General features: G+C 40.2%; 3 protein-coding genes across 3 annotated transcripts; all 3 read left to right on the top strand.

Moving 5' to 3' along the window:
* Nucleotides 1-1,440: 1,440 nt before the first annotated feature.
* dio3b (iodothyronine deiodinase 3b) lies at nt 1,441-2,878 on the top strand. Its single transcript, XM_085372098.1, has one exon. It carries the CDS (start codon nt 1,502-1,504, stop codon nt 2,306-2,308), a length of 807 nt encoding a protein of 268 aa, XP_085228224.1. The 5' UTR covers nt 1,441-1,501; the 3' UTR covers nt 2,309-2,878.
* Nucleotides 2,879-17,969: 15,091 nt separating this feature from the next.
* On the top strand, nt 17,970-19,682 carry LOC146616892 (zinc finger MYM-type protein 1-like). The gene has a single exon (XM_085372878.1). It carries the CDS (start codon nt 18,017-18,019, stop codon nt 19,628-19,630), a length of 1,614 nt encoding a protein of 537 aa, XP_085229004.1. The 5' UTR covers nt 17,970-18,016; the 3' UTR covers nt 19,631-19,682.
* A 417-nt stretch (nt 19,683-20,099) lies between these two features.
* On the top strand, nt 20,100-21,720 carry LOC146616891 (uncharacterized). Its single transcript, XM_085373120.1, has 2 exons — nt 20,100-20,441; nt 21,330-21,720. Exons 1-2 carry the CDS (start codon nt 20,182-20,184, stop codon nt 21,598-21,600), a joined length of 531 nt encoding a protein of 176 aa, XP_085229246.1. The 5' UTR covers nt 20,100-20,181; the 3' UTR covers nt 21,601-21,720.
* Nucleotides 21,721-24,410: the final 2,690 nt, after the last annotated feature.

The following is a 24,410-nucleotide window of genomic DNA, read 5'->3' as shown; positions in this document are numbered from 1 at the left end:
GCATTTGTCTCCTGCCCTTCTTCAGCCACTTTGGTCAAGCTACCTCACAGGGTGACACGGTACTATTAGATCTTTAAGATAAGATGCAGCCTGGTTATTTGATACCCATATTTGAAGAGAATGATTTTGATTTCTATTCTGGATTTAACAGGGAGCCAGTAAAAAGAAGCCAATGTTGGGGGGGGGGGAATGGTCATATTATGTTTAAAATGATCATCCAACATTGTAACTGTATATGGGTGATGATAAATAGTGAACAGCATAGTAGAATTTCTGTAGGTGACAAGAAACTGTATATTCCTATCTGTTTTTACAGCCGGTGTATGACACAGCCAACACAGTGAAACAAGCCATGGGGTAGAATGAAAAAGGTAGGAGGAGGAAAGAAAGACTCAGGGGACAGACTCAGGGGTGGGAAAGAAGGTTGGACACATGCTGGGAGTGTTATGGCATCAGAGAAACCGATCCAAGCAGTCACATGGATGCCATGTCATCAACGCCCGAGATGAGGAGGAAATTTCATGGTGAGGCAACATGATTTGCTTTGGCCTTTTTGTATCATACGGAATAGGAGAAACTTAAGCATGAGAATACAGTAATTCCACATTTCTTTTTTCTGTGTAATCATCGTAAATAGGAGGAACTTAAGAATGACAATACAGTAAATTCCACGTTTCATTTTCTAGTTTAATCATCTTTTACTAGACCAGACAGTCAGGAACAAAAAGTTGCTGACAAAATAACAGAATTTTATCTTACAATAACCCCAAAGCCCAGCTCAGCATGGCCTACTCACTGTTCATAGCTCCCATAGACGAACCTTCATTTTAATCTCACCTACACAGCACTGCCCAAATGTTGCTCAAAACAGCACAGTGATTATTTCCTCCTTCAGTTTGTCTTTGGGATCATGTTTTGCCATGATCACGGGCACAGACACACGCACTTCAATTTTGAAACTGGTGATGGCAGGTTTATGCTGCCTCCTTTTCCTAACAATATGTTGAGGGGCCCTAGACGAAGCGAATGACTCATCCAGCCTAGATGGTCTGTATGAATCCAGCGCCGTCTAGTGGCCGTAGAGGCCGCTGAAGCATGAAGTGAATCAAATGTTTTGCCTACTTTCTGAACTAACCGTACGAAGTCTACATGCCCAATAAAGTACAAAAAAGAAAAAATAAATAAATAAACAAAACAAACCCCAAAAGATAGAGAACTGTTATGTGTTATCAACATTCAACCTCTCAATATATCTTCCTCTCGCGCTTCCCATGTCTTTGTGGATCTTTGAAGCCCAGAGTTGACGGGAGGTAATCCCCACCATGTGAGTGGGCGGTGCGGGTACCGGAGGCGTGTCCCCCCCTCCTCATTATTCAAACGCTGCTGTACCTATAAAAAGAGTGCCTGCGTGCGTCAGATAGTTTTCTCCAATGGGTAAAGGTGACTAAATACCAGTTGTCTCGTTTGCCGGCACAGTCTCATCCTATCAGCTGGGGGAGAGATGATGGACGACTCCGGCGGTGTCCAAATGGCGAAGGCGCTGAAGCATGCAGCCCTCTGCCTGATGCTGCTGCCCCGGTTCCTTCTGGCCGCAGTTATGCTGTGGCTCCTGGATTTCTTGTGCATTAGGAAACAAGTGCTGCTGAAAATGGGAGAGAGGCAGGAGAGCCCTGACGACCCGCCGGTGTGCGTCTCTGACTCTAACAAGATGTTCACCTTGGAGTCCCTGAGGGCCGTGTGGCATGGTCAGAAATTGGACTTTCTCAAATCTGCGCACCTTGGGCGCCCTGCGCCCAACACCGAGGTGGTGCTCGTCCAGGAGCGGAAGCAGGTGCGAATCCTGGACTGCGTGAAAGGGAAGAGACCGCTCATTCTTAACTTTGGCAGCTGCTCCTGACCGCCATTCATGACGCGTCTGACGGCGTTTCAGCGCGTCGTGAGTCAGTACGCAGACATTGCGGACTTTTTAGTTGTATATATCGAAGAGGCGCATCCCTCGGACGGCTGGGTGAGCTCGGACGCGCCGTATCAGATCCCCAAGCATCGCTGTTTGGAGGACAGACTGAGAGCCGCTCAGCTGATGCTCACTGAGGTGCCGGAGACCAACGTGGTGGTGGATAATATGGACAACTCATGTAACGCCGCGTATGGAGCCTACTTTGAGAGACTTTACATCGTGAGCGATGAAAAAGTGGTGTACCAGGGGGGCAGGGGTCCAGAGGGATACCGGATTTCCGAGCTTAGAAACTGGCTGGAACAATACAGGAACGATCTGCTGAATTCCCAAACAGCGATACTCCATGTGTAGATGCTGAACTGCCCGCTGCTCTGCCCACTCTGCTTAATAAGTATCCAACCCACAGTGCAAAATATCCAGATGCTGCTATCAGATGTTCACCCATGGCACATTGTTGTTTTTCTTGCAAAAAACATGAAGAATTTTTTTTCAGGACTCTTTGTCAAAATAGCCTAAAGTCATGTTGAAGCATAGACCGTAGGCTGTAATTTTGTGCTTGTCTCGACTTTCATTGATTGCGCATAGCGATTCTCTTTATTTCTTCTTTTTGTATGAAAAAGTCTCAATTGGATTCAATTGGTAATCACTCTATTTTTCTAGTGTGTGTGTGTGTGTGTGTGTGTGTGTGTGTGCGCGCGCGCGCTAATATCGCCTTCTGGTGTCTCTGTGAAGTTCGGTTTTTAAAAGGCTCATCCAGAAAACCGACACTGATGTTTCCGACACTGGTAGCGGGTCCATATTAGCGGGACGCCTCACTCGGTGACCGACTGCCTAACGGTGTAACGTTGAAGCAATTGTAACTGAACAAATGTTTTTAATAAATGTCAGATTACACACTGATGACGCACTTTTGAGTGTTGAAAACGCCTTAAAGCTCTTCCTTTGGTCATCCTGGTGCATCCATTTTTATTTTACTGCTTCTGTTTACTTCTAAAAAGAGAGACAGAGAGAAAGGAAAGAAAGGAAAAAGTAAGTCGTCACATTTTCTTGCTGTGTAGTTTTAAAGAACAGATTTAGAACTGAGCTTCATATGATTGCTTATCTCTCTGTTATGACGTTGTTTATTCTCTTTTAATTTGGTACATAATCTGTCCTTGTGGCTAATCTGTAAACCATTCACCAGTTCAAGAAAGGAACTTTTTGTGTGTCAGTGAGAGGGAAAAGGAGGAAACAAAAGGCTACTCAGTTTTATTTAGACAGTTCAAAAGAAGAGGCCTGTTTCATGTTGTGTAAGACGGTTAATGAGAAATGACAGTGAAGAGAAACTGATATGATGATCAAGCAATGAGGAAAAGATAAAAAAAAAAAAAAAGCAAACAAAAAACCCCAAACAAATCTGAATTTAACCGAATTTGTCTAATATTACACATTAATGGAAGTCATGAACATAAATTATTCTCTTTGTTGAATTCATGTAATCTGCATTTTGGCAGAAAAAATCGCTCATCAGAGATTGTCTTGACTTCACCAGATCAACTAATGCACAGAAAAGCAAACTTTATACTCTCAATATGGAAGCTGCATATTAAAAAAAATTTTTTTAAAAATGGGATATTAGTTATTCTAAAGAAACTGAGATAGCTAAGATGCATCTTTAGTTCTTAATAAGTCTCCCCCATATACATTTACACACTGCCACATAATCAGGATTAGGGAGTGCTGTGTAATACTGTAGGTCAGTTGTGGCTAATGTTACTTCTCTGTAGTTTTAATGTATTCAGGTTGATTCTCATGTATGTGCTATACAATGTTGTATGTCCTTAGGCATTAATGTAGTGTACAGCAGCAGGGGAACTGATGTGTCCTTGCTTTCGCTTCAGTGCTAAATGTGGGGAACAAAGTCAGTGTTCGTTTAAACTTCCCCTTTCTGATTCATTCCAGGTCTTTCAGGAAAAACAGAGGGGGAAAAAAAGGTCGGTCAATTAGAAATGTCTGACCACAGAGCTTTTTAAAAACGTCACTGGTCACCTGAGAGAGATTCACGAGTCAAAACTACCAAACGGGCCGTCACTGTCGAGCACTGACTCTAGCATTCAGTTTGTTTGTTTTTTAAAATGACATTTTCATTAGTGTCCCAGTCCTCTTTTTTTTCTTTTGGGTTCTGAATATAATGCAAACAACATGATCAGACAAGACTTAAAAAAAAAAAAAAAAACCACTGATCTCTTGTTGAATTACTTGCTTGGCTACCGTGTGCCATACAGATATTAGTTTCATCTTATCTGGCAAACTGACTAATGAATAGAGAGGCAAGCAGACTGCTTAAGGGCCCATTAGACCGAGGGTTCAAACACCGATGACACATCTTTCAGTTTTATCAGATCACACCACTGTTTGCGTCAGACGACTCGGTCTTCCAGGGAATCTTATTTCTATGGGACCAAGTGATGCTCAGTGACAGTCAGAGGATGATCTCGGTTTAAGTGGTCTCTCGAAACATACAGAGATCCGTGTGCATAACACTGAGGTATTAAGTGCATAATGGATGCAGACCATTTCAATCCCTGTTAGTATAACAGGCTTACAGAGTCTGTGTGTGACCAACATGGTCTAAGCTGATTCCCTTGCTGATAGGCTTTTTTTTTAGCTCATTTTTAATCACAGTGGTGAAAAATGAAACTGGTTCATAGTTGTGCTAAATATTCAATGACTAGAAGACAACAGAATGTGTGTTTAGCAGGAAGCTTGAGAAATAGTTATTCTCCTTGTAAGCAGTAGTGCACTGACTGTATTTTAACAGTAATACGTGAGTCACACAGTGTGACTTGCATGTGTTTGCTTCCTTCAGACTGTGGTTTGTGGCGCTTTGCCTTTCAGAAAGCTCATCCTGCTTTTGGAAAAAATGAACCACGAATAATTCATTTTCACCATAAGTATTCATTCATAATTTCCTCGTTTACTTTCCCTTTCTTTGACTGCCCATTTCCTTCTTTAATTAATCTGATATTTTAAACAACTATAAATTACAAAACTGGGAATGTAAAGGTGATGTAGCAAAGACTGTAAATGTTTATATTCCTATAGGCCAAAAACCTTTACCAGTATGAAAGTTCTTAAATGTTGACATTTTACTCGAGATAGCGTGAAGGTTTGAATTACAGTACGTGTCGGCAACAATTGTCTAAAACTCTGTGCAAAGTCTTGGGTTTTGCTGTTGAGTCAAATTCAGGGAAACAAATCTAAACAGATCAGTTGAAGTTGGCAAAAACAAAAATGGCGACGGTTAGGTTAGCATAAGTACATGTACATGATCTATAGAAGTAGTTGCCTTCTCTTTCCTTTTCTTTTGTTAGATGTGGCTAATTGTGTGGCTTCATTTCTGCGTCTATCTCCCAGACGAACGAGCACCAAGTCAAGGTTGCGAGAATATCCTTGTTTAGACATTTGCGAGTATTATTAAATGTGATTTTGTTTCAAGTTGTCAATTTCTTTTCCGTCTTGGCCAGCGCACAAAAGGTTTTTAATCTCGGCATTACGTATCCTGGTTAAATAAAGCTATTAACAATAACAATCAAATAACACACAAAACAGTCTAAACTCATAATCCCTCCTGTATAATGTTGGGAAATTCCAAGGAGGGGCAATGTGGAACTATCAATTATAACAAAAAGCCAGAGATAAGATCTTCTGGTCACGTAGGTGTTCATTTGTTAAGCTCTGCGAGTGCAGTACCTTTTCATCTAAACTCTTATTGCATCCTCCACCCCAACTCTCTTTACCCCAAGCCGCAGTGATTAGTACTTTTCTATAAGTCCTGCAGCTAAACAAATGTGTCCTTTGTTTCTTCTTGACATTTAAAATAAAATAAGGCATTTCAACTTAAAAGGAAGTGACAGTGAAGTCTGCAGAGGGAGGTACACACCCATCTTTTAGGCAGGACACGAAAGTTCAGGTCCGACCACTTTTAAGTTTTGTTGTCAGCAGATTGCCAGTTTAGTTAGCAAGGTGGATCAATAGACTGTATGAGTACATTTCACAGAGACAGATACTTGTTTCCTGCTACTGTTATTAATTTCATTGACTTGTAAATGACATGTTCAGTTGATCACAGAGAAAGGAATATTATTTGTCTGACAGCTGCATTTAAAAGTTCCCGGAGCCACCAAGACCACAAAGACAGGTGACTCATATTTGTTGAGGTTACATCATTTAGCCAACTGCCTATGTTGAGATCCACCTATCACTCAAAGTCTCAATAATATTCAAAAACATTAATTAGACAATAAATAAATTTTATCCCCAATCATGTTGTGAAAGAGGTCATGAGTAATAAGAGGTGGTATCAGTGTTTAGTTCTACCAGTTTAAAGGTAATGACACCGATGTGGATTTCACCATGTTGCACAGCTTTAAATATATACATTATAATTTGCCCAAACAAATTGTGTTTTTTTTATAGCAAGAAGGTTCACTGGTATAATTTCATATGCTAGTGAACCAGAACATTAAAGCCCCCCTCTGAAGTGAATGCCATTAATAATCTCTGCAGGCATCACCCATCCCAGTGTTGATGCAGACTAGTATAGTGCTGTGCAAAAATTTTAAGACAACAGTCATTTTGCATCATTGCAGAATTATTATAGCATCTAAGGCCAAAAAATGCAGTTTGTAAAATTTAAAAAAAAAGCTTGAAAGTTAACATTTGGTATGACCGCCTTTATTCTTTAACACAACCTGAAGTCTATTAGCCAAGCTTTCTTGTAATTTCTTTACAAAGTCTTCAGGCTTCTTCAAGGACATCAAAAGCTCTTCTTTGGATGTGGGTTGTGTTTAGTTTTCGTTTTCTGTCAAGATGATCCCACATTGCCTTGATAATGTTTTACAGATGGTTGTCATGGTTGTACTTTCTCCCGTCCTCCTCTCTACATATGGAAGACAATTTGAACCAAAAATGTCAAATTTGGATTCATCGTCCTGTGTCAGGTCTTTGCTGGGGGTTTTTTCTTATTTCTTCAAATGACTTTCTGACACTGTTCATGTGTTTTAGATACAGTTGTGTTTAGAAGTTTACATATAATCATCATGGGTATGAAGGGCTTTTAATGATTCCTCTGTGCTGTTATTTTTTCCAGGGTGGAATGATTGTACAGCTTTATTGACTTTAGAAAACACAAGAACTTGGATTTTGTTTAATCCACACAGGGTCAAGAGTATAAAATACGCCCTAGCTAATATATGGGTAATGTTCTTTGGCTAATCGCACCTTGATTAGATCCTTTTTTCAGCCATCAACAAGCTTCTCGCATAATTTTGACCTGATATATGACCACTCTTCTTGACAGAACTGGTAGAGTTCATTTAACATAGTTGATTTGTTGGAACAGAATAAGCTTTTAAGCGTAGTCCACAAATTTTCAGTAGGGTGTCAGTTGGGGCTTTGGAAAGTTTATTCCAGAAGCTTAATGGGTCCTTTCCAAACAGCTGCAGATTCATCAATTTAAACAACTGTATTTTACTACATGTTATTCTGATGCATCCCTACTTTCCAAGGGTCTGAAAGATTACCCAAACTGTCATCCTTAGATGATTTGGTTAGGATGTTCATGAGCAACCCAAGGAACTAAAAGGGGTTCATCCAAGAAAGACGCCTCTGCTCCAAAATGTTTAAGCTCAACTGAAATTTGCAGTTGCAAAAGAACTTTTTAGAGAAACCAAATGCCTTCAGGAGACAGGTTTTATGGTCAGATGAGAAAAAGATTGAGCTATCTGTCCACAATGACAAAAGATATGTTTGGAGGCGCAAAGGTGAAGCTTTCAAACCTAAGAACACAGTACCACTGTCACGCATGGCGGTGGTATCATCATGCTCTGAAACTTTTTTTGTTCCCAGTGGTAGAGGTACGATGTAGAGAGTAAACTGACAAATGAATAAGGAGGACTACCTCTAAATACATCGACTACCCACATGTCAACTGCTGTATATTATGGCTGGAACAACCATTTAAAATTCCATATAAATTGTTTGATGATTATAACCTGCAGGGTATTTCCTGTTGCCACCAGGTGGTGCTATAAGTGTGACATAATATTGGCACATAGATGCCTATGAACTCAAAAATGCTGGCAAAATTATACATTAAATTCAAAATGGCTCACTACCATTGGAGTTTAGTCCATGGCTTCAAGAGTCTTTGTGCATCTTGATCGTCTCTTCCAAATTTTATGATTTTTTTAGGCTTTTCAAGACCTCAACAATTACCTTCTGTTTCAAGACGAATCACCATGGCACCAGGGTTTGTTGTTAAATGAAATCTCCCAATTTTCACACTGTAGCTTCATCAAAGTCTGATATTTATTCATGTGGTCAATCTAGGAGGAGTAGAATATGAAATTAAAACATTACATTTCCTGTTTTCACTAGGTGGAGTTCTAACTATTGTTGACAAGTATCATATCAGTCTATTCAGGGCTGGACTCTCGTCTTGCCAGTGAACTTTGGGAGAGACTGGACCACGTGTCTTTGAGTTATAGCAATTTCATGCTTCATGGTGAAACATTAAAATTCGCAGTGCCACCAGGGTGACGCCCTTTGGCAAAAAATTCACAGAACCCAAGACCAACTTCTTGAGTTATTTTGGGTGGCTCAGGTCAGTCACCTTGAAGCTGTATCTCAAAGTGTAAAACATGCCATTTCCTGTTCCCACTAGGTGGTGCTGTAACCATTGTTAAATATTACAATTGAAATATATTCAAGGGTATACCCTTATCAAACTTTGGATTATGCTTTTGTGAATGACAGCAAATGAAAATATCACGGCGAATGATCAAAATTTGCTGTGGCACCACAGACATGCCCTTAGCCAGACATGCCAAAAACTCAAACCCTTAGCGGAATGCCCAGGTCTGCAGTTAAGACTGACCAAATATGAAGTTAGCAACTAACTGGTAAACTTGCCAGTTGATAGAAATTATGTTTAAGGTGAGCTGTAATGTTTTGCTATAGTGGATCAGCATCGGTTGGTTGCATCCATTAGTTAAGAACTTTAACTAAGTTTAAAAGTTGATTTAGTACTTTTTTATGCTTGTCACATTTTATAAGCAGTATTTCATCAAAAAATAAATAAATTATTAAGCTTTATATCATCGTATTCATTTTATCCCTTCCAGCAGAGGCAAAAGCGTTTTTTAAAAAGATTTTATAATAGATATCCATGTAATCCGTGAGCATTTTGTTAAGTTAATGTTCCAGTGAGTTCCAGAAACCACAGGAACCCATCTTTTGGCATAGGGCCACCTCTTCTGCATGAAGCACTGACTTGGCATTAAAAGAACAGAAGAAATCCCAGAACATACCGATACATGGTAAATTGTAAATGGTAAATGGCCTGTATTTGTATAGCGCTTTACATACCTACAATATGTAAAGTTCCTGATATGTGATGAATCATTATGTTATCTGAAATGAGGTGACGTATAGGAAGACATCAAATCTGTTGGTGAAATTATCATTTTTCATCTTGCCAATCTCATGACTTTCCATTTAGCTGCAAGCCCTTGAAGTCATATGATGTACAAAACAAGGTTTGTGACCATGGGACAGTGTAGCCATGTGAAACGATAGTCTATGACAAATTTTTACCTTACCTTAGTGACCCCACTGGATAACTTTTATCATGTTTATCACTTTTATCAAGCTTTTGATTTGGTACAAGACTAGAATCAGAAATTTTGCTGCCATTAAAGGCAGAATCCAAACGTTTTTTCTTTTAGTGCTGTGAGACTCAAGCTGGGAAACATACCTGCAATGAGCAAGCCATAATTTTAAATAATTAGGTCTGAGCCTTGTAACACACGGCAAAGTCTCATATAGTGTATAGAATTGTGCAGACAATACAAACTGTGGAAACAACACATCATAATAAAAAAAGAAATGGCTAGACAATAACACTAGGGAGATTTGACTCAGTTTCATAAACTATGCAAACATCAGAGGCAATAATAAGATTAAAAGAATCACAGAAGCAGTGAGGACTCATTTTCAGTGAGGAGGTGACCACAGATCGCTGTATGCTGGTATCAGACTTTTATATAAGCTTGTGTCATCACCAGTGTTGGGACTAACGCGTTATTAAGTAACGCGTTACAGTAACTACGTTATTATTGTGGTAACGAGCACGGTAACTAGTTATTATGCCAAAATCAGGAACGCGTTACTCGTTACTGGGATTTAGATAGGGTCGTTACTCGTTACTTCGTGTGGTGGCTATGGCGGAGCTTCCACAGATTCAGTAACATTAGCAAGTGGTGGAGGCCAGCAGGTGGATGAAGGAAAAGGGACGCAGAAGGAAAAGAGACCCCAGGCGGCCGCCGGTCCAAGTGTGAACTGAACTTCAGGTAAGAAGTTATGACCTGCAGTCTCTCTGGGTCAGATATAAACCAAGCTTAGGTGGAGTTTATTTTCGTTATTCTGACTTTTTCCGTACTGCGTGCTAGCTAGCATGACGGAGTTTCTATACAGCTGGGTGGGTGCTATGAAGTTAATGATGTTTAACTTTATTTTGTTCATAAGTTATTAGAGTTGCCAACCGTCCCGTCTGGTATTCAGAGAAAATATTACGCGTTTCTTATTGAGGTGAAAAGGAACAGTTTGTCCCGGACTTCAGCTACAATGAAAAAGGCACAAAGCTGGAGTTACTCTGTGTCTTTACGCTGCACAGCTGCCTCTTCTTCTCTCATTCTCCCCCCTCCCTCTCCCGTTTCTACTTCAATCATGAAAACTGATCAGTGATCAGCTGATCGTCTTTTCTCTCTTGTGTGTTTATCGCCCACTTTGCGCAGAAAGAGGAAACCAGCGGATGTCGCGCTAAACAACAGCAGCACGTTTAAGCTTGATCAGCTGTTGTTAGAATTTATTTAATATTAATTTCTAGTATCAGCTGATGTTTGCTGGAGCCACAGCTGTAAAAAAAGCTGCTGGTCATGATATGGTTTGGTTATGTGGTGAGAGGGAAACATGAAGATGAAACCAGGAGATGTCCTTACTGGATCATCAGAGCTGAACAGGTGATGGAGAAACAGGTTTACCTTTTAGGTGACATGAATGAGTTGAAGGGAAGTTATGAACTGTTTCTGAGAGACAAATAACCCCAGGATCCTTTTCTAAGTAGCTGACAGCTGGTAACTGTGCAGGGGCGGGTCTAGCAAAGTGTTGCCAGGGGGGCATGTAGGGCATTAACAGGGAATGGGGGGCACAAAGAAATACTTTTCTTTCTTATTCTCATTTAAAATGTCTAGCTTTTAAAAAATAATTATCTGAATCTTACAACAAACGATTGATAGATTGATGCATATATACCATCAAAACAGTGTACATCACTGTCACAACAGTGTTTGTTTTCATTCAAAGGCTTTATGATTTTCCCTATAATGGTGGGCCAGTCTCTAGTCAAAATGCCCGGGATGATTTTTTTGTCCCAGTCCAGCTCTGTATGCAGCTCATCTGCAGTCTGGTGTTACCTACATCTTCCTATTCGGAAGGCAGAATTTCCGAGTTCTGAGTACAATCGAAAGCACCACGACTGCAGTTTTTGTGTTGGATGTAAAAGGCGCACATGACTCTGTGACGTAGGCTAGAATCATGGCAGCAGTCAATGACGGTCCAGGCGTGGGATTTCTCTCGTGGAAATATGCACATTATCTTTTTCTTTCTATTGGTAGGTGGCACAGTGCACTTGTGGCAAGTAAGCAAGCTAGAAGATTGGCAAAGTTATGGAAGCAACACATTAACAAGAGAATTCTGAGTAAAACCAAAGTTACTTTCCCTAGTAACTAGTTACTTTGAAAGTAACGAGTAACTTGAAGTAACTGAGTTACTTTTGAGAGAAGTAACTAGTAATGTAACTAAGTTACTATTTTAAAGTAACTTACCCAACACTGGTCATCACATAGTTTACACCTAACACATGACACATAAATGACTAGTTTACTGATAGAAATACCTTATCAAGATGGGAAATGCTTCCCAGACTTCAAACAATGGAAAACCACAGCTTAGCACATAGGCTGAAATTGAGCATTCAACAGTTGGATGAAATACAATTACATAGTGAGACAGCTCAAAAGCAATACCGGTATTTATATATTACAATATATAGGGAGGGTTATGAAGAATATACCAGTTGGATCCTTCACATCCCAGGAAAAGAAGAACATATTTGTGAGCCACACTTGGGACATGCCTTCATTGCCTTCCTAACAAAACTAGTAATCAGCATGGCATTTGATTCACGTCATTTGGTTTCATCAATTTAACACTAACAGAGAGGTTCAAGCTTTCAACTTAGAAGATTATTGCCTCGAGTTTATAATGTCAGCTGATTCATCCAAAATCCCTGTGATGATCATGCTGGCAAATTATTTTATCAACTCATGCAACAAATTTCATATTAATGCAGCATAGCATTGTGCGTGTAGGTGCATCACAAAGTCACAGACACTAATTATAATTAGTATAGTAATTAGTAACCGTATGTCACTTGATACGATATCAAGTGACATACAGATAAAATGTTAGAATTCCACTTCCCAAAACTGGATTACAGACCTCTTGTTCAGTTAATGACACTGTGAGCATTCACCTGTCATTCAAAGTAGCAAACTTGCAATTGTAATAATGCAAATTTACTAAATAAAAATGTAGATAGGTAAGTTCTAAAGCAATTCCACATGAAAGGGGAAACTAACCATACAGTCCATATCTTTTTACATTGTGGTTATTTTGCACTGAAGATTGGCATTTTAAAATGGGAGCCATGGCAACCTTAATTAAACATTTTTTATGCTTTTTTACCACGAGTCCCCTAGGGTCCATTCAGGTCCAAATGACATAAATTTTAGCATCTGTCAGTTAACACCTTTGGTTTTTAAGTTACACCACAATCTATCTGGACCATTGACAACATAAAAGATGGATGCGTGAAAAGTGACGCTAACATGGAAGTGCTTTAAACCTGCATTGTTTTTAATGACCACTAGGGGCTAATTTCTCAAGTTGCAAATATAGCTGTATGGAAGCCTTTGGGGGAAACCCCCCCCCCCCCCCCCCCTTGCTCCTGCTCTGTGACTTCAGTAAAAAAGAAAATGTTGGTTGTTTTAAGACTCAGAAAATATATATATATATATATATATATATATATATATATATATATATATATATATGTGTGTATATATGTGTATATATATATGTGTGTGTGTATATATATATGTGTGTGTGTGTATATATATATATATATATATATATATATATATATCAATCAGTCTTTTGTATGTCTCTCTTTTTTGGGGCCAATGCTCATTCGTGCCTATCTTTGCATGTTTATAAGGATGAACGATTGGGTGTTGAATATAGTTACTGAATGGTCAATGTGATGGATTCAAAAAAGTCTTGCATTTAAATTTCTAAAGCATCAAGTACAACTCATCACAAACAGAACCTATAATCAAACCTAAATTTTAATGATTATTATTCTTTATATTTCAGAGCATGTAAAGAGGGAGAAATGAACTTTTACTCCTGACATTTTAGGCCACTTGCTTGGTTTTGTTTGTGTTTTTAGTGTGCACAAAAAACTTCATATATTCATACATCTCGCTTAGTTTAGTAGGGATTTAGTAGGGATCTACAATTATTTTTAAAAGTTTTTCCAAGTGTAACTTATAGCAAAAACTATCAATTTTTTCAAATGTCTCTGATCCATAATTCAGGGGGTACATCAATCACAGTGAGAGGAGGCTGCTTTGGAGAAATGGTAAAAAGTAATTAAAGTAAGAAGAATAGGCAGGAAATCGTAGGAGGCCAATGATGCAGGCAATAATTTTGGGATGGAAACTAGATGAATCATTCAGCCAAGTTTTTTTTCTCTTATGGAAAAAAATGTCATTGTGGCAGCCAGTTACTCTGCATATCACCTCAGCGTGGCATCTGTATCCTGGTTGCCATAGGAATATGGTTGCTATGAGATCAATTTATCTGGAGATCTGGCGGTTGCAGATGTCACTGGGTGCTGCTTTTAATAACAATGCCCTGGCTAAATTACATACATTTAAGGTTTACAGTCGATACTTACTTTGACAGAAAAGAGTTTAACAAAGACTGAAAGCATCGATAAAGTAGTTGGGACATTTTGGGTACTTCACTCTCCTCCGGTAACTGCGTAAAACTGTGACCCGAATGCACACTCTCGGGTGTTCAATATATCAGATGAATGCCACAGATGCCAAACCTACTCTAGTTTCATTCAGTAATTAATATCCATAAGTGTCATATGAAAATTGCTTTATTGCTCATATGTCTTCATTTATGTCAGCCTGTATTTATCACAAGTGATAAGAGGGAGTGACTGTAAGACTATACAATGTCCTCACAAGGATGTCAGCTACAGGACACATTTGGGCAATCTCACCAGCAATGTCCTGGAAAAAAACCCCCACCAACAACAAAATAGATTCCTGCTAAGGAATTTTGAGGCAAATTACTTAAGTGAGCCTGAATTATTTTACTTAATTTCATATGTGCTCTGTCAGTGTATGTACTCTGTGGGGTATGTGGCACAAGTGGGAAGGTAGTTTTCCAATGTGCGGCCTTTGCTTACTTAACTTAATATAAAGTTCTGAAAACACACACACACACACAGTTCGTCAGCAATGTAAAGGATGTGAAGCGGTTAAAGGCAAGAGCAAATCGCCTGCTGTTTGTGAACAGTAGCTGAGCCTCATTACAGTGTTAGAGAGAAGCAGTAATGGGCTACAGCCTGAAGGTACATTAGTATCAAAGCAGGCTGAAAGTGAGGTGAGCTGCACTAAAACCTCAGGTAGCCGTAAAGTGAAACCAGTGCAGAGGGGCCATGAATTCTTCTAATGGCCAGCAGGGGACCCCATGAGCACTTTCCTGATGAGTTTCAGTCTGGCTTAAGTCTTAATGAATGCCACAGTATCTTCTTTGTGTCCCATTTAGAGCAAAATAGATGATACATCAGGGTGGGCTATTGGGTGTGACTGATCTGACAAGTCATAAAATGTTCTCAGTGGCTGCGTCAGAGCCACTGCTTGTGATTTGTGATTTAAAAAAAAAAATCCAAGCAGGCAATGACTCGAAAAATGAACCACGAGAGAACATGAAGTTTTAAAACAAATTTAAAACAATCTGCCAGAGAAACCTGCCTGTAAATGTCCTTTCTAGATTTAATTACCATGAATCAAGCAAAGGTGTACAAATATTTACTATATGCTGCCGTCTCTGGGACAAGAGATAATTGAGTTGTGTCTCCTGGGCAGAGATGTGAAGCAATGAAGTACAAATACTTGTATACTGTACTTAAGTAGAATTTCAGTTTTCTGTACTTTATTTACTTTTTACGTTTACTCCCTACATTTTTACACAAATATGTTCTTTCTTCTCCTATCTGCCAGAATCAGCTGCTTCTCAGGGAGAGAAAATAATGAGAGCTCACTTCACCCACAGATGGAGAAAGATATACGAAGGCCATAAAAGACAGGACAGAGAGGAAGAAGAGGTCAGATTTAAAGTTAAGGACTGTTCAGTGGTACTTTACAGACTGAAAATTTAAAGCTGACATGTAATGTCATCATTTTAATCAAATACTGGATTTGTATGTAATATGTTTTGATGAATCAGTATTCTAACTTTATGTTATTCAATTTTGCACGGAAATACTGGGTAGTTTTGTCCAGTATAAACATGTCAGCTTGCTGTACTGTGGTGAGTTTGAACATCTGTGCTTAAGTATAGAATGTAATATCTCTGCTCCTGGGTAGCTTTCTTGATTGAATGACTGTCTAGCACTTCAAATGATGGTTAAAAAACATTTAAAGAGCTCCATTAATGAGCAATTAAATGATGCTGTGGCCTCAAAAACACACTATGATCACAACATAAAAGATTGATTCACTTAATTTAAACGTTCTTCACCTTAAATGCTTCATTTTCTGTAAAATGCATGTCTTAGCTCGCGGGCTTAAATTTGCCACCTGCCTGTTAAACTACATAAACGGCTTGATTTTATTGTAAAACAGCAGTTTTGTCATTTGTCACTTGAAAACAATAAGTTGTGATTTGATAAAGAATATGATACAAATGTTTACTCACTGTTTTCTCACAGAGCATATTTTGTACTGCCCAGTGGCGTCGTTAGGCCTATTTTAGGGGTGCTGAAGCCTCCCTAAAATATTCTTAAGCCCCCCTAAATAATTTGGTGGGGGGTTTTTTTGGGTTTTGTTTTTTTTTAACTTATTCGATTTTTTTTTTTACAGAACTTGCAGACAAATTCAATATAAAGATGCAGGAATATGAGTTTAAAGAAATAATAATATAAACCTGTCGCTATTCACACAAATATGATCATAACTCGGTTGGTCCCTTTCGCTTTACATTGTTAAGGTAGCGTCAGTGCTTCGTTATCCAATCCGTTCCAGTTGTTCACAGGGGACATCCACATGACTGAAAATCCAGTCCTCGTTTTCACTGCTACTTTACACTCCGCTCGTATACACCTGCGGACACACTAGCGTACATGTGGCAAACGGCAAGAAATCATGGATATACGCAAGTTTTTCAAGAAAGTAAGTCTTCATCACTGGCTGGTAGTAACAATTAGTTAGCTCCAGCTAACAGCAGAGAGTCCCATGTAAATAATGAACCAGGTGCTCCCCATTTTGTAAATAAAAACCTGGCTAGCGCACTAAGTTAAATTGTTAGCATAATTTTAATTTCTGTCACTCGTTTTAGCTCTGAAAAATCCAGCTGAGCTCATTCAGGTATGGTTATCATCAGTGGAAATAATAATAATCACTCCATCCCCATTAACCTGTAGGAGTCAGGGCAGAGGAGCACAGAGAGGCAGAGGGGAGAGACGTCTGCTGGAGAGGTGAGTCAAAGGATGGAGTCATTTGTGATGGAGACAGTCTGATTAGAATTTTATGGGACTCAATATGGATATGAAATATGAAACATTTCAGTCACGGTACAACATATAAGACCTGTTTAACTTGAGCTTTTATTTAGGAGAGTCAAGGTTAGAAAGTGGAGAGAGCAAAGAGAGAGAGATATATATAAGTCAAATTAGCCTGACTCACATATTTTTGAGGGTTCTATTTTAATATTACTTCAATTCAAGTAATTTAGTAATATTTTTCAGGGCTTTAAATTGCAACCATTTTAGTCACATGCGTGCTCAAAATATAATGTTTGTAACTTCAAAATATTTGGGAGCAACAAATTACTGTGGAGCGGGAGCAGAAGTCATGATATTAGCAATTTACATTACAATTCAGTATGTTTTAATGTATCTTGAAGGGTGAGGCAGAAGGAGTGGCTGAGGGAGAAAAAGGTCAACAGGCAAGTTCAAGTCAGAGAGAGCAAGGAGAGACAGAGGAGCTGCAGCAAATAGATCGAGAGGCAGAGGAAGATCAAGTTATTACAGAGAGAGGAGAGCAAACAGGCCAAGAGAGGGAAAATGATGAAGCAGCTGCAGCAACTCATTCTACTACAGGGTTTGATTTAGGTGACAAAGACACAGGGCCCAGACAGGTGAAGCTGAAGAGCTATCCACATGATACGTTTGGTACACAGAAGCGAGCATTTAACCACAGCTGGTTTGAAAAGCACAACTGGTTAGAATATTCAGTCAACCAGAGTGCAGCTTTCTGCTTCCCATGTAGAGTGTTTGGCAAAAACATCAAACATGATAGTTTGGTCAGTAACGGTTGCAAGAACTGGAAGAACGCTTTAGTCATCTTTGGCAAGCATGAGATGGCACAAACACATAAGGACAGTGTTGTTACATGGAAAAGCTACCAGGGAACTAGCAAACAGGGAAACGTTGCACAGATGATAGCAACTGCAAATGTGAGTGAGATAGTCGAAAGAAGAGAGTATCTCAGACGAATTGTTGCAGTCACCTCTATGTTAGGGAGACAGGGACTCCCTTTTCGTGGCCATGATGAAGGTGAAGACAGCCCAAACAGAGGGAATTTTCTTGCGTGCATGGAGCTTTTGAAGGAGTTTGATCCTTTTCTTCAAAAACATAATCCCCCATCAAATGCACAGTATATCTCACCAACATCCCAGAATGACATGATTGACTGTTGTGCCCAGGAAGTTACTAGTGTCATTGTATCTGAAATGACAAAGTCTAAAGTCTATTCCATCATGGTGGATGAGGCAAGGGATAAAAAGGCAGAGCAGTTAGCTGTTTGTGTCAGGTACGTGTCAGAGGGGGCAGTGAAGGAGCGTTTCCTTGCACTTGCAGAGATAAAATCATTTGATGCCCAGTCCATTGCAAATGAGATTCAGCAGCAGATCCAAAACTATGGTCTTGCAGAGCTTAAGTGTGTAGCACAAACATATGATGGTGCAGCCGTTATGAGTGGCTCCACTGGAGGTGTACAAGCACATTTTAGAAGGCTCCATCCTGAGGCTATCTATGTGCATTGTTATGCTCATCAACTCAACCTGGTTTTGTGCAATACTTGCAAGGCTGTCCCAGAGGCTGTGGAGCTTTTCAGCTTGTTGGAGTGTGTGTATTCTTTCTTCAGCACCTCCCTAGTCAATCATCATAAGTTCATGGAGACTCAGGCAAAGCTTGGATTGACAAAAACTGAGCTTGTGCAACTTTCAAACACTCGCTGGGCATGTCAGTTGCGATCAATCAGTGCAGTTCTTGAGACATTGCCTGCCATTTTGGAGTGCCTATCTGCAATTGGATCCCCCATAGCTGTTGGTCTCAGAGCAAAGCTCTACAAGTTCTCAGCAGTCTATGCACTACTGATGTTTCAGTCGATTCTGTCTGTAACCGAAGGACTCCACAAATTCCTGCAGAAAGAGACTTTAGACCTGGCAGAAGCTTTTATCTGCAAACAAGCTGTGTGTGACACACTTAAGGGCAAACACTCAGATGCATTTGCTACAGAGCTGTATGAGAAAACCAAGGCCCTGTGTAACACCCACAGTATCCCTGAACCAGGTGCCAAGACAAGGCACAAACAGAGGAAAATGGAGGATTTTGTCCTGGAGGCAACTGTGGGTTCACGCACTGAATTGAACAACTCAGACACATTGAAAAGAGAGTTACTTTTCCCTTGTGTGGATCGGATGGTTGGCGAGCTTGATCAAAGATTTTGCAGTGTAGATGCAGGGCTGCTAAAAGGCGTCCAGGCATGCAGTCCTAAATCTGAGAACTTCTTGAGTGAACCACACTTGAATGAACTTGCAAAGCACTACAGACTTGACCTGAAAAAAGAGGAGGTTCTGGTGGCCAGAAACTTTCTTACCCGGAAAACAGAGGCTGGATGTCCACCCAAAAATATGTTGTCTGTGTACAACCTCCTTGATTCAGACATGTTTCCCTCTCTGAAGGCAACCATCCAAGTTGCCCTAACAGTGCCTGTCAGCAGCTGCTCGTGCGAACGGTCCTTTAGTGCACTGCGTCGGCTGCACTCCTGGCTGCGTCAAACAATGGGTCAGAAAAGACTTCACAGTCTTGCAGTCATGTCTATTGAAAAAGACACGCTTCAGCATCTGAGTCACAACAGAGTGATTGACCGATTTGCCACTCTTAAAAACAGACGTCATTCTTTGATGCTTCCACCCACCAAGTAACTGGTGATTGCAGCCAGAAAAATGTACTTTTTTATTTTCAGTTTTTTTCTTGTTATTGATGCGGCAAACACATTTCCTCTGTTTTTTTGTTGTACTGTATTATAAAGCAGACTGAAATAAAACAATAGATCTATTGGTGGCCTAGGATGTTTAATCTGTCCAAAAAAGTAGGAAAACAATTTCTCAGTCTTTGTTTTCTGTTTGTGAAATTTTGTGCTCATTCACTACGTTCGTTCATGTCGTGTGCATCTCTTGGGGGCTAAGCCCCCCCTGTCCTTAAAACCTAGTGACGCCCCTGGTACTGCCTAACGGTGTGTTCACACCGAACGCGATGGACGCGAATAAAACGCCCCAAACGCCCCTAGTTTGACGCGTGTACATTCGCGTCTCAACGCGTGTCCAAGAAAAATCCATCGCGCGTCAAAATATCATATTTTGACGCGCGTGAACCGGAAATGTGGGAGGAATGTGGGAGGGAGTTGTGCCAGACCGGTATCTTTGCAAGATGGCAGCTATCGAGCTAGCGCTTGAAGAGAGAGTCTCCCTTCTCTATGTACTGTGGAGAGCAGAGCAGCAGCGTAAAAGACGTCCTCGCCGTACCTGGGTCCATCAGGTCCTCCAGAGGCGTGAGCAGTTTGGTGAGTTTCACCACTTGCTCCAGGAGCTGCGCCTGGATGACGGCCGATTCCAGCGCTATCACCGTCGGCCAGTTTGAGGACCTGCTTTCCCTCGTCGGTCCCAGCATCGCCCGCCTAGACACCAACTACAGGCGCTCAATCCCACCTGCAGAGCGCCTGTCCGTCTGCCTGAGGTTAGTAAAACTATTTAATACGGTAGTCCTTTATTGATATCTGTGCTAATATGCTAATCCATCCAGTTATACACTGCTAACATGGATGTGCTATGCTAACAGTGAATGCTGTCGGTGTTTACTGAAAGCAAACTGTGGTACAGAGACGACTCTTTATAATATTTCTAGTGATACTCAGAAGGTCTCATCAAGTCCCGATTTAATTCGATTTATGCTGTTATCAGTGTTTGCATGATAGCATGGCTGTGGTGTCACATCAATGTATGCGCTCGGTGTTTGCTGATATCAAACTGTAGCATTAGGACCACTGAGTTAACCTTTGTAGTGATACTCACTCCTTTTTATTTAGACCTGGTTTAATTCTGGGATAGTTGAATATTTGTATATAATGCCTGCAGCTGTCAGACTCTATAGCAGGGGTCACAGCCTTTATTAAAACAGAGTTAGATAAAACTGTGAACAGTTTGGTTCATCTCTAGTTACATGGTTCTATCTTGATAAGCTGTCTTATCACAGATTAATTTTTCAAAAATATTAATGATTTAAGCAAGGAAAGGGCTACATGTCAACATACAACTCTTTATTTCTATTAATGTCTTACTTCATTCCTACCTGATTGACATGTTTAGGAATTATGAGTGATTGGCTCACTGTAGTTGTGAAAGTTGCTACCAATCAAATTATGATATGTTAAAGTTAAAACAAAACACAACTGTTTTAGATATTATCTAATATACATTTTGTAATTATCCTTATAATTACAAAATGTTTTATGTAAGATTTAAGTTTTGTGATTTATATCTGACATCACAAAAGTATTTTGGAATTTGAATAATGTATTTTGTAACTGCAGTACACATAATACTGATTTTGAACAATTTTGTCCAGGTTCCTTGTCACCGGGGACTCCTTCAGGACCATCGCGTTCAGTTTCAGAGTCGGTGTGTCCACGGTGAGCCAGATCACCCCCCAGGCAGCGACGTCCATCTGGGACTGTCTAGTGGACGACTTCATGGCTGTGCCTTCACCTGGAGACTGGCGGTCCATCACAGAGGGATTCCAGGAGCGCTGGAACTTCCCTCTGTGCTGTGCAGCTCTGGATGGGAAGCACATCCAGACAAAGGCACCCCATATATCATATAGGAGACACACACATTGATATACACTAAATATTCATTTCATTTCTTTTTTGTGGTGCCCAAATTGATGCACCTGCTTGATTTTGTTTAAACAATTATTGCACACTTTCTGTAAATCCAGTAAACTTCTTTTCACTTCTCAAATATCACTGTGTGAGTCTCCTGTATGATATTTAACTGACATTTTTTATTGTAACAACCAACGATTTATACAGGAAAATAATGTCTATTAACAAGGTTGCCCAAACTTCTGCATCCCACTGTATCAGTATATTTTGTCATTAGTATAATATGAAATAAATTCTACATGTGTCAAGTCGTGTGCCAACATTTGCTGTGTAGTAGAACTGAGACATTAGTCATTATAAACATTTATTTGAAATAATATTAAAAGTCTCAAACAGAAAAACATTAAACATAAATATATAAAATATAAGAATTTACAGAGAGACAGGAATAAAAAGGACCAGCTGCTCTCCAGAGCAGGAACAAGGCTGAGGAGGAAATGCTCCATTGGAGACTGGTGTGGCCTCTTCAGGGACTCCAGGATGGCCAGCTCCACCGCCGATGGACCGTCCTGGGACCCGTCCCTCATCTGCCTCGGAGCCGTCCTCCTCTGTGGGCCTGTAAAACAGCACAAAACACAAAGAAATGAGAAGGCTGCTACTAGATTTTAGTTTCAACATTGAGAAAAAAAAAAAACAATAACAGGATATAATCAGATTGGTTGTAGATATTTAGTAAAGGTGATCACAAGGGAATCCCACCGACTAAAAAGGTATCAGTGCTTGCTGTACATATCTGTGGGTGCAGCAGCAGGAGCTCAGGGACTGGGGATGCTCTGCTGCAGAATCAGTTGGTTCTATCAATACAGTATTAAATGTTAACAGGTTCGATATAATAATCGTAGAGTAGACAGTGGTCCCTCATTTATTGCAGGGGTTCTCAGAATAACTAGCCCCTGGTCACAGTTCTCACAATTGATTCTCAAAGTGCAAACCTTTGTAGATTGCAAAACGTAAAAGTATTATTATGCCGCGGTTTGTCTTCATCTGCCCGCCACTTTCGTGCGCCTTTTTCCCTCACGGTGCAGGTGTCTATTTCCGAATGAGGCTCATAGTTATGGGTGTTTTTGTGCTGTTTTTTCTATTGGACGCGATGGTTATCAAAACCAAACGTGATAAATTTGGCAAGCGCAGGAGACACGGCATGGAGCAGATTTGTCAATCAGGCTGCAGAACGCAATGCTGTACTGTGCAATAAAAAATCAGCGAAAAAGCAAAGCAGTGACGGATGAACAGCGGGACCACTGTGTGCTGTTTATTAATAAACAATAAAATATATTCCTAAATGATAACATGCATAAAAGCAGAACGGTATTTGTACGTCAGTGGGAAAATAGCGGTGGCTTGCTAGCTTTTGTGCGGCTTCCCCGGGTCAGTGAAAACTTTCAAAAGAGAAATGAATGAACTTACCAGGTTGCCCGATCTCTTCACATATCTTCCTCCAAGCTCGGTCCTTTTTATTCCTGTCTCGGTACTGAAAGCAGCTGGTGTTGTACAGCTCCGAGTTGTTTGCTACCGCATTGATTAGCCTTCCCCTCCATTGAAGTATGAAAGGCTTTGGCTGGATCTGCCCCTTTGACCTAGGTAACAGCCACGTCACCAGGCTCCTGATTGGTTGTCGCGGCGCGATTTGACGCTGGAGTTCAGATTTTTCCAACTCGAGCGGTAGACGCGAAACGCGCGTATGCACAAAATGCAACACAAAAACTCACGCGCGTGGTTTTATTCGCGAGTCAAACGCGCCAGACGCGCTACACTGACGCGCGTTTCACGCGTTTTGGCGTTTTCGCGACGCAAATCTGCTTCCGAATTTTCGCGGGACCCGCAATCGCGCGTCATAGCGCCTTTCCATTGACTTTACATGTAAACCTGACGCTCTATTCGCGTCCATCGCGTTCGTTGTGAACACACCGTAACTACCGGACTATTCACGGTCACTGAACAGCAGTGCTGTCACATGACAAGAATAACATTAAACTGTGCATGATGTTCTTTTTAATGTCTTTTGGATTTTACAAACTTTATTGAATAGGGAGAAATTTAATTAACACTAATTTCATTCATGTGCTGGCAAAGACTTTATCTCTGATATGATGCGTTAGGGTGTTCTAGGATCTATGGCTTAACCTCCTAAGACCCGAACTCTTCCACGGCATGCATTTTTAATTTCTCTTTGATATTTGGGCATATTGGGGCTCAATGAATGTAAAAACCAAGAATTACCAGATTTTTTTTTTTTTACCTTATTTTTGTTTTTATGAAAAATCAGAGCCACATATGAAGATATTCGTTTAAATTTTGATAGAACAGTAGCAGTATAATGTCCTCGTAAGTGGATATCAGGCCCTTGTAGAGCAAAATTGAGTATTTTGGTCTAAATAACGCAAAATGTGATGTCCACATATGTGGACGCCAGGTCCTAGGAGGATAAAAACACCAGAAAACATAAAAAATAAAAGGTCCTGGTAAGGATAAATAATAGTAATGTTTCATTATTTGATTGCCATTTTCTTCACATGACAGGCTTTCAGCTAGTCTTCTTAAAAGAGAAATGTATTTTTCTTATCCAGATCATTTACTGGAGAAATGAGAGGCACACAGTTATTCTTGGTAAGCAAGGATGTTTGGATTTAAGGCGAGTTTTGCACTTAATTCGCCTCAGCTTCCTGACATGTTTTTAACTAAGAGAGATGAGGTGTGAAGCCCCTCTAGGGGTAAAATTGCAAATTTCCAGCTGATTTTCTGGCAAGCTCAGACCCTCCAGT

The sequence above is a fragment of the Diplotaxodon limnothrissa genome, linkage group LG15 (genome assembly GCF_057381915.1).
Source record: "Diplotaxodon limnothrissa isolate DT_005_m linkage group LG15, D_limnothrissa_male_GT1.1, whole genome shotgun sequence".
Classification (NCBI taxonomy): Eukaryota; Metazoa; Chordata; class Actinopteri; order Cichliformes; family Cichlidae; genus Diplotaxodon; species Diplotaxodon limnothrissa.
Note: the sequence above shows the minus strand (reverse complement) of the source record. Positions and strands in the feature narration are given on the sequence as shown.

Coding starts and splice junctions, on each gene's coding strand:
- LOC146616892 (XM_085372878.1), top strand. CDS start 18,017: ATGGAGCTTTTGAAGGAGTTTGATCCTTTTCTTCAAAAACATAATCCC.
- LOC146616891 (XM_085373120.1), top strand. CDS start 20,182: ATGTACTGTGGAGAGCAGAGCAGCAGCGTAAAAGACGTCCTCGCCGTA. Junction 20,442..21,329: donor CGCCTGTCCGTCTGCCTGAG/GTTAGTAAAACT, acceptor AATTTTGTCCAG/GTTCCTTGTCACCGGGGACT.